Source organism: Nyctereutes procyonoides, unplaced genomic scaffold (genome assembly GCF_905146905.1).
Source record: "Nyctereutes procyonoides isolate TBG_1078 unplaced genomic scaffold, NYPRO_anot_genome, whole genome shotgun sequence".
NCBI lineage: Eukaryota > Metazoa > Chordata > Mammalia > Carnivora > Canidae > Nyctereutes > Nyctereutes procyonoides.
In genome coordinates this window covers 37,979,853-37,990,287 of record NW_026575133.1, presented here as the reverse complement: position 1 = coordinate 37,990,287, position 10,435 = coordinate 37,979,853, and the positions used below count along the sequence as shown (strand labels likewise).

Genomic DNA, 10,435 nt, shown 5'->3' with positions numbered 1-10,435 from the left:
GGCGACTAGGACTGATGAGATGGAAAGATTGTGTGTGGAGTGGATTTTGGTTACACACAAACTTTACGCAGTTTGAGCAATAATTACAAACTCTAGAAACAATGGTGAGGGTCATCGAACTTGGTGCACAGCCCACTAAAGAGCTGAGTGAAGGGGCTGACGAGCTCCGGGTGTCGGCCTGAGTCTTCTTCAGACAGGCAATGGTGAGCCTTCTCCCCGGCGAGTCAGGACCACCTCCATCCCTGAGACACTCAAGGATGGTTCCTCAGAAAGGCATTACTTTTTCTTCTTCTCCTTTTTTCCCTTCTTTTCCTTCTTTTTCCCTTTTTCCTTTTCCTTTTCAATGTTCCCTTCTGTTAGCGCCAAGGCTCGCTTTTTACCCATAGGGGTTTTGGCATACCAGTCCTGAAATAAAACATATGTTTAGGAAAATATCAAAATGGCACAAATTCACTGGAATATTCTTTAAAAGAAAGAAAAGCTTGATAAGAAGGAAGGGGCAAACAGCCATTAAACTTTGGACGTTTAATGTATATTTAGTACACATTCTTTCTCAAGGCGTTTTCCAACCTGTATTTTGACACAACTTGAAATTTCCACCCCAAGAAGTGTACAGTTTCAGAGGATCACAGGCCAAATCTAATCAGCTCAACTAAGTCACCTATCTTTTTAGAGAATCTTCCTGAGGGCATGGGCTTTCTTGTGAATAACACTCTGTGGTTCACACACGGCCACCAGAAGCTGGACTGGTGGCCATGTGGGAACCATGGAAGGCCACACAAACACTGAGAGGGGGACTGTCGAAAACATGCAGCCAATATACCAATAAAGCACTTTGTGGTTACAACTGGTGCTGTGAATGCATTTTTTTTCAACCTTCACTTTTCATTTGAAAGCTGAGAAACATTTTAGTGTACAAACTTCATAGTAGTAATCATATCTCACTGAATGACTATACTACAAGTTGTTTGTCAATTCTATTAATGGGCATATAGACCATTGCCAACTTTTCATTAGGAACAGTGGTGAAATTCATAATTCGTACATATCTCTTTGCATACTTATGAGAAAACTTCTCTAGGGCATATATGTAGAATTCCTGGTAGGTAGGGCATGAGCATCTTCAATTTTACTGGATATTTCTGAATTGATCTGACAGAGAGGCTAGCTTAGTCTTCATAAGTCTTAAAATGTCTTTATTGTCTCCTGTCTCTTGGGTGCTAGTTTAGTTGGGCATAAATGTTAGGTACACAGTTACTGTTCTTCAGCATTTTGCAGAAATGATCCCATTGTCTTATGGAAATAGATTGCTGTCAAAGAGCTGCCTGGCCTCCCACTGGTGTTTGGAAGTTGGCAACTCCCAAACAACATCCTTGTTTGTTGGCAATCTGGCATCTTTGAAGACTGGCTTGTTATCTTATTCTTAGGTTCACAATAATGTATGTGCGTGTGGATTTATTTTTATTTGTTCTGCTGGTCACTTGGAGTTCATTTTTACTCTAAGAACTCATGTCTTTAATTCAAGAAAAGTTTCAGCAAATATTTCTTCAAATAATTGTTCCTCTGACATTTCTTTTTTTCTCTTCTAGAACTTCTAAAAGTTAGATGTCAATGTCTTCAAAGCTTCTTAATTGCAGTTTATAGATTTTGTCTTCTTATTTTTCTGTGCTGCCTTGGGAGGGAGCATCCTCCAGTCCATGAATTTGCTCTTTGACCATGCATGTCTAGTCTAAACATCTTACCTCTTTTATTTTTTGCCATTTTAAGTTAACTACTGTATATTTAGTTTCTAAGCTTTCTTTTTGTGATTTTTCCCCCAGTAATTATGTCTTCTTATTCCACTTCTGCCTGTCTTTGTTTCAAAACTTTGTGTACATCTCTATTGGAAATGATGCCTTCTGACAATCATCATATGGTTTCACTCAGACGTGGACTATAAGAAATAGTGAAAGGGATTATAAGGGAAAGGAGGGGAACTGAGTGGGGAAAATTAGGGAAGGAGACAAACCATGAGACTCTAACTCTGGGAAACACACAAAGGGTTGTGGAAGGGGAGGTGGGCAGGGGGATGGGGTCACTGGGTGACGGGCACTGAGGAGGTCATGTGATGGGATGAGCACTGGTGTTAGATTATATGTTGGCAAATTGAATTTAAATAAAAAAATTTTTAAAAAAGGAAATGATGCCTTCATTTATTTTTTTGAACATCTGAATTATATTAATTTAAACATCTTTGCCAGGTTGTACTTAGCACTAGGTTTCCTAAAATGTCTTGGGATTTTTATTTTCAGGTTCCTTTTGAGTAGGAAGCTCTGTTGTGGTCTCGATCTCTCTCATTATTTCTCCCTCCCTCACAGTACTGCAGCTGCTTCTACACAATCCTCTAAAGCCAAATCCAGAAGCACCTCTTGTAATGATGTTTTGAAGTGAATGCTCCTTGGTGATGTCGACATACCACAGATCCGGTCACAGAAGCAGCAGGTATTGCCACTTTATCTTCCCTGGCCCCTAGTCTCTTTTTGTTTCCTAGCTCTGACTTTTCTCTGTGCTGCATGCCAGGCACATTGGTTGTCCCTGTGTTTGAGATTTACCTTTGGTTCTGGTACTTGGGGATTTTTCTCATCTTTCCTTTCACTTTGGCTCTGTTTTCAATGTAAGGTGAGGTGGCCAAGGACTTAGGTGATGAACTTCTAATTTATTGAGACACAGTATAGAATACAGGTAATAAAATTGTCTTTGGACTATGGTTTGAATTTCAGTTCTGCTCCTTTTAGCTGTGTGACTAGGAGCAAGTCACTTTGCCTCCCCCCACCTTTTTTTTCTGCTGTAGCAAATTACCACGAACTTAGTGATATAAAAGAAAACATTTATTATCTCACAGTTCTGAAGGTCAGAAGTCCAAAATGGCCTAAATCTTGGTGTCTGCGGGCTATCTTCCTTTCTGGAACTCCAGGGGAGATGCATTCCCTCATCCTTTGCACTTTCCTGAGGCCACCTGTTCTCTGGGCTTGGGGCCCCTTCTTCATCTTCAAGCTAGCAACACGGGGTTACTTGGAATACCAATGCATCCTTCCCATGCTGCTAACTTTCTGGTTCTCTCTCCTGAGTCCCTCTTTCACTTTTTATGATTATTTTAGACTCACCAGTATAAGTAAGGGTAATCTGTTTTAGGTTCAGTGGATTAACAACCCTACTCTATTTGCAACCTTAACTCCCCTTTGTCATGTAATGTAACATATTTACAGGTTCTAAGCACTGGGATGTAGACACCGTTGTGAGGCCATTATTCTGCCTACCATATCTTTTTATGTCTCAATTTCCTCAACTGTAAAATAGGGGGATTATGAGGTTTAAATGAATTATAACAGAGTGCCCGGCACATAAATAGTCAATAAGTATTAGCTAACATTATTATGATTATTACCATCATTACCCTTAAATATTTTCTCCATCATGTCTACGGAATAGGGTACAACGTGTTCGGAGAAAATCTCTAAGATCCCAGTGTGACACATTGTCAGAAGCACAGTTAGGTCAAATTTCTCAGGGCATAAATGATTGGCCTGATCACAAGCAACTATAGCCACAGAGTCACATTATTTCCTGGTGTGACAGTGTCAGTCCATCTCTCCATCTGCTCAATAAATTTGCCACTAAAAAAGGTTATTGAACATCGAGTTGGGGCCAGGTGCTGTGCCAAGCTCTGGAGCTACAATAAGCAGAAATTGATGAGGGGAGAGGGCTAGTAGTGATGGTGGAAAAATGATTTAGTTTCCTTAAAAAAAAAGAAAAATGATCAAATATGCCAAGAATGGAAGTGAGAAGCATATATGTTCTCATCTCAGGTTATTCAGGGTAGCATTTCCTTTGCTTGAATAGTGTGATCAGCTATAGTTACTGGACCACAAAGTACCCATGACAGAAAAACTTCTACAAATCACTTTGGAAAGTTAAAAATCCAGCTAAGAGAAAGCACAGGTTTTAAAACTCTAAACCTAGCTCCTCAGAATAGGGAGGAAAATGATTATTCCAAAGAAAAAAATTGGGAATTTCAGAAAAGAATAGGATATATTGCATGAAGAGGATAAATATTTGCAATGAATTTTAACAAGGTTTCAACATTTAACAAGAACGTTAATTCAAATCCTTGGCAGAAACTCCATCTTGATTTGGGAAATTTCTTTGCAGTTTTGCTAGAGCTCGGGTCAACAAAACTATAGCTGATGGGCCAAATCTGGCCCGCTGCCTATTTTTGTAAATAAAGTTTTATTAGGATGCAGCCACGTCCATTCATTGACATACTGTGCGTGAATGCTTTTGTGCTGTGATACAGGATTGAATAGTTGTGACAGAGACTGTGGAGCTCTCAAAGCCTAAAATATTTGGTATTTGGCTCTTTATGGAAAAGACTGCAAACCCCATGCTAGGTTATTATTTCAGGGATCAGCATGACTCTTTTCCACCTTGTACTGAAAAATTAGTGGCAAAGCAGGAGGGAAACACGGTATTTAGAGTTGATGGAAAAGTAATACATTGCAGAGGGAAATTTTCCTAATCTCAAGCAGACTTGCAGGCACACGAGGTTTAGACAAGAATGTTGATTCTTTTTCTGATGATTGCATGGCCAATGTTGTGGTGGGTATAATTGCACGGATAGAATTTTCCTTCCCTTGTTTTCCCAGTTGGCCAAGGAAACTGCCTCCAGGTCCAGAAAGTGAACACAACCATATTCATTTTGATTGGAAAGAGTGTGAGGCGTGCCCGCTGGCCTGGGCATCTAGGGCTCTAATGTAGATTTGCTTGGATAAGGCACATAGCTCTCTGCAACTTATTTTCCTCCTGTAAAAGAGGGATTTGGAAAAGCTGGTTCTTGGTTTCCTCTGGATCTAAAAAATTCTACAAACATTACAAAAATGTATTAACAAATTAGAGAAACTTAAACTTTGATGAGTTCTCTTGTGATTTCCTACCGTAAGTACGCTGAAAAAAATGAAGCATGCCACAGCAAATATGGGACAAAACCACCACGGGCTTGAAATACACTACTTAGGGAATGGTTTTCTTTTAAAGATTTTATTTATTTATTCATGAGAGACACACAGGGATATTCAGAGACACAGGCAGAGGGAGAAGCAGGCTCCCTGTGGGGAGCCTGATATGTGAGTCGATCCCAGGACCCCGGGAACATGACCTGAGCCAAAGGCAGATGCTCAACCACTGAGCCATCCAGGTGTCCCTAGGGAATGGTTTTCTTTATGCAAAACTGGTTCTATTACATGAAATATGAGGTTAAAACCAGTGAGAACCAGGAAAAGGTGTACATACATGTACGTATGGCATCTGTGTGTGTGTATGCATGTGCACGCATGTGTGTGGATGTATGTGTGTTTGAAGCCAGTGGTTTCAAACCTGTTATTTAAAATTCTGCAGTTTGGCTGTTAATGTATACAGTCACAGACCACAGTTGTTCCTAAATTTTGGAAGGCACATGTTTTACCGGCAAGGCTGGAAAGAATGTGTGATAAAAAATTTCAAGTTTCCACATTTCAACATATATGACAAATTCATGAAACTCAGGAACCAGAGGGAGGAGGTCATGTGACAAGTGGCCACCCAGGCCCTCCATTTACCTTAAAGCTCTCTTCTTCCTCCTGGTACACTGGACTCATGCTGGCTAGCATCGCAATAAACTCCACTGCCGTGAGCGGTTTATACGTTTGCTGCCGGATTCTGCGGTCTGTGAGCACACCTTTAACCACCTGGACTATGTGTCCTTGGGTGAAGCCATCGGTGACCTTTGCCAGGCAACTGATATTCAGGGCATTGGTAATGACGCCTCCATTGCGTTGGATGATCTGTTTCCACAAAACTGTTGTATCCAAGATGGTGAAAAAGACACAGAAAACAAGGGTCACCAGAGGGAAAGCGGTATGATCTAGTTCTTGGTACAAGGTTGCATCTCATCAAGAAAGGAACACACAGGAGGAACACTCCATTTTATTTGTAATTCAAATGAGCAGGAAGCCACATAGCTAAATACTTTTTTTTTTTCCCCTTGGAGTGATTTTCAACCATGAGACAAACATATCGATGGTCCTGAGGTCCTAGGCCCACAAAAGCAGGAAAAATGAAAGCAGGTTCAGTACAGTTTTAGTGTGATATCTTCAAAGTTGTTCAAAATCTTTCAAAATTGGAAATTCAGATAGGGTATACACGGGAGGGTATATACTCTGTGCATCAGAATATTGTATTTTTCTGAGTGTATGAGTAAGAATTTGACTTTCTTTTTTAGTTACAAAGTTTTGGTGCATTATTTTTGCACGTGGAATAGGAATGCAGATTCCAATTTCCATTCATCACCAGGGGGCTCAGGTCCCTGTGGGTACAATTTGACCCTTATTCCCCCAACAACTGTAAACAGCAGTTCACTGAGCCCCCCCTGGGTGGGTACACCCGTTGTCCTCTGGGTGAATGGGACCTGGGGTAACAGAGTGATTTCTCCTTAGAACACTGGGATGTCGTGAAAGTGAATTATGGAATTATTGAACTTGAGAGAGAGAGAGTGGACTCCCACCCAGCGTCTGAAATGATATGACACTCAGGCAGTTACCTCCATTCCAGAAAGGAGGGGAAGTACATGAGATTCACCGTGACTTGTTTTGTCATACCCAGACAGTGAGAAAGGTGAGGCATTGCCAAGGCCGCCTGTCTCAGAGCCATTCTGAGTGCTGGGAGGGTCTGGTCAAATGTCTCCCAAGCATTTTGACCTCCTTTGAGGAATATTTGAAATTTTTTTAAATGACCATTATTATATAATCTGAACACTGTCAGGTCTGTTAAATGCCTAGCTCACTCAAATACGTTGATCCAAAAAATATTTGATAAAATGAAACGGTCTGATTACAGCCCAGGGATAGCATGAGCTGCCATGTATCAATGAACCACACTGTCGAGTGGGATTTTTAGTCATGAGTCATTTTAACAATCCACCTCCACCATCCACTTTGGTGGTGATGGGAGGGGTGGTGGCCCTTGGCTTCATGGGGAGCTGGGCTGCTGGAAGGCGTGCACGTTCTCCGGGGGCCTTCTGTGTCTCTCAGCTGTGTGATGCTAGGTATCAAGGGCCACGTGGGCCACCCAACTGACCAAAGCACATCTAACCTCCTGGATCTACTCTGCTGCTTCCTTGGTGAGTCTGTTTGAACTTGAATCCATCTTAGGCTCACCTATAAAATGGGAATAGACAGATTCACTTCCCAGGCTGTGGTGAGAAATAAAGACGAGGGTGCACACGTAGGGCTTGGGACAGCCCTGTTCTAGCATATGGTGGGTGCGTTGTTTTCTGTAGCCGTGTTACTGTTGTTACTGTAATCATCATCAGTCATTCCACCTTGCACCAAGGTCTCCTAACGCTCATTAATGCCTAAACACAGAATATGTCAAAGGATCGTTGTGTAAAACAGATCGTAGCAGGTGAGGATCACCCCTACCTGGCTGTAACTGAGGAAGGGCTAGGAACTACAACGTACGGGAAAAATAAGAACTACGACCAGGTGGCATCATTCCTTGGGAGCTAGAGTGCCCCTGTCCAGATTTATAAGGTTAAAAAAAAACTGTGCTAACAGTATGAATGGTGACTCTGGAAGCCGAGAAGGGAGCGTGCTTTATGCTGAAGCATAGGGCACCACCCCTACAGCCGAGGACCCGGTCGATGTCCCCAGCTGGAGACTCGGACAGCGGCAGCCTTGTGCACCCCAGGCCAGCTTCTCACTGGTGACGTGGAGGGGACCCATCAGTAAGCAAATGGGGAAGGCAAGGCTCCCAGAGACCAACCCTCAGCTCCCATCCCTGCCTCCCTGCTAAACTACGGGAGCCCAGCCTTCCAGCTTCCCAGCACGAGGAGTGTCTCTACAAGTAAGGATTCTTTCAAAACAGAGCAAAAAACTACAGTTACTCTGGTCTAGCAAGTACACGTCAACATACTATTGACTCTTAAAATGTATGATATAATGCTGATGAAGAGTTTTCGCCAAGGGTCCTCAAAATACACAAATCATCGATTCCCCCCCCAAAGCTCCCCATTTGTTAATGGAGGGAAGCCCTGGAGACAGTCAGGGCTAAGGTGGGACTTGGCCTCTTGCCCACAGCTTTCTCAAGACCCAGAGAAGGGGACAGAGAATCATTTTGACTTCTCGTATTTAATGAACTAGACTTGCCTTTTAAAGAATAGCTTTGGCTGCTTCTACAAAGCCACCAGCTGAGGGGCTGGGAGGGGAGTCAGGTGCTGAGTGAGTCACAGCCTGGGGGGCTCATTGAGTTGGGACCCCCACAGTGAGCTCCGGAGCCACGGCTGCTGAGAGTCTTCGGCCCAGTGGTGCAGGTGGAGAGGACGAGAGCACCACCGACGAAGGGGTGGGGTGGGGAGGGCCGGATCAGCCAATGGAGCGTGCTGAAGGCAGCGGAGCGGCTCTCTAGATGAGTGCTGTGTTTTACCTTCCTTGTCTTGGATGCGAAGGCTCCTCACTTCTTCAGACGAATCTACATTCTCTTTTCCTTCTTTAGACTGAAAGAAGGGGTCTTTGGATCCCCTTCTCTGCTTTTGACGTTCCAAAATGATTCTGTCCTGGCTCCCAGCTGTGTTTTTGAGATGACGTAGTATCTCAAAAGTCATTTTTTTTATTCGTGATTTTATAAAAGCACAGGAAGTGATAATATGATTTAGATGAGCTTGTGGTCTCTGAGGACTAGAATTCCAGAAAAATCAGAAGACATGGACTGGGCTCATCCGACCAGACACTGGGTCTGGGGTGGGGGCCTATGATGAATTGGGTTATTAGTGAAACAGACCCCTGAGAAGAAAGGCGAGAGCAGGAAGCATTAGGAATATGGCGAGAGGAGGCCCAGAGGGATTTCTGGGGACCAGAAGAGGCATTAATCAACTTTGCGGGTGGATTTTCTGAAGGAAACAGCTTGATTTGGGGAAAGAAGGTAGCTATGGCATTCTACTTGGTAAACCTTAAGGACTGTGCTTCCTCAGTCTGACGCATCCTTCCCTTCTTGGCGCTGTTACTCCCCCCGCTGCCTGAGGAGTGGGATCGTGAATGTTCCCCGACACATTCGGCACCCTGGGGCTGGTAGATAGATGGCCAAGCAGAGGCCCAAGTTATGGATTTGCAGCCCATGCTTTATGGGCTGGAAGAGATCATCTTTGATCACTGCGAAGACAGGAACAGTCTTTCTTTAAAATGGATGTCCCAGCCACTGTGGCTATGAAAACTTCAAGGTCACTGGATGAAACGCTGGACAGCATTTATGATGTCAGCAAGAATGGCCACCTAAACAAATCACCCACCATGGAAGAAATATGTGAGAAGCATGTGGTTTAGTGGACAGAGCCCCGGGCCCAAGAGAACTCCTGTGTGTAGGTTTATCATCTGCCCACAGGTGAGAGGCTGCTTTCTCCTTCCTCCCCTGCGATGCCACCACGGGGAGATTCAGGTTGGAATTTGTAATGTGATCTGTGTCCTCACAGATGCCTCGCATTTATATATATATAAAAAAACCAAAACCCAACTGTCCTTGTTATATACATCAACAGCTTCATTTTTAAAAGGCCTATGGTTTTGTCAAACAATAGAAACTATTCAATCCAAAGTCAAGAATAATGGTCTGGTCCCTTAAAATGAATAACACCCTATCTTATTCCATTAAGGTAGCTTAAAGTACAGATCTGCAATAAATCCAACCCAACCCAAACCAAACCCTGGGATCGAGAGAGGAAATCTGACCAACAGGAATGAGAGCGGGAAAACCAAGAGTGTGGGATTCTCTGTGCAGACTCAGTGGGCAGAGACTGCTGGCGCCCACCTAGCAACATGTCGGACCCTTCTTTGGTGGGGCTGCACATCCCTGCTCCGTTGAACCTCAGTGAGGCTGTGGGAGTCCTTCTGGCTGATGCAACATGAATGAAACAACAGCTGGCCCTTCTGGGTCTTGTCCCTAAAATCTGTGAGAGACTCTCTACTGTCTTCTCTCTTTTCCTTTGATGCTGGCTGAATGCAAAGGACCCAGCAGAGGGCCTGGAGGCTCTGGGAGATGGAGAAGCCGCTAGAATGATGGAAAAATAATGGAGATCAAAGTCCTCCTGTTCTATGTGTAGAGCGTTGATTTGTGAAGCCAGGATCACGGTTTATCAAGACAGAAATGAGCTCCCACTGCACATGGGGTGGTTGGTAAGCTGGGAGCTTATGCCATGTGGGGGGTAGAGGGTTGTTCTTTAGCAGATAACATGGGCCAGAAGCTTAAGACCAACCAGAAAGCGTCACAGAGTCCCTCTGTTTTGGGGGTGCTATTGTGACTAGAGAAGGATGAATAGAAACCAAGTCTGACCTGGTCATCTTCGTTACTCTTATTAATGTTGACAACCACCGTAGGC

The 10,435-nt window shown here is 43.6% G+C and overlaps 1 protein-coding gene across 1 annotated transcript in view; it reads right to left on the bottom strand.

The window, feature by feature from the left end:
- Positions 1 to 276: 276 nt before the first annotated feature.
- IQCA1 (IQ motif containing with AAA domain 1) overlaps positions 277 to 10,435 on the bottom strand; it is a 143,926-nt gene continuing 133,767 nt past the window's right edge. The window contains exons 18-19 of the mRNA XM_055300336.1: positions 5,631 to 5,869; positions 277 to 405 (exon numbers count right to left, since the gene is read on the bottom strand). Of these exons, the coding sequence (XP_055156311.1) occupies positions 277 to 405; positions 5,631 to 5,869 (368 nt within the window). The remainder of the gene's footprint in view (positions 406 to 5,630; positions 5,870 to 10,435) is intronic.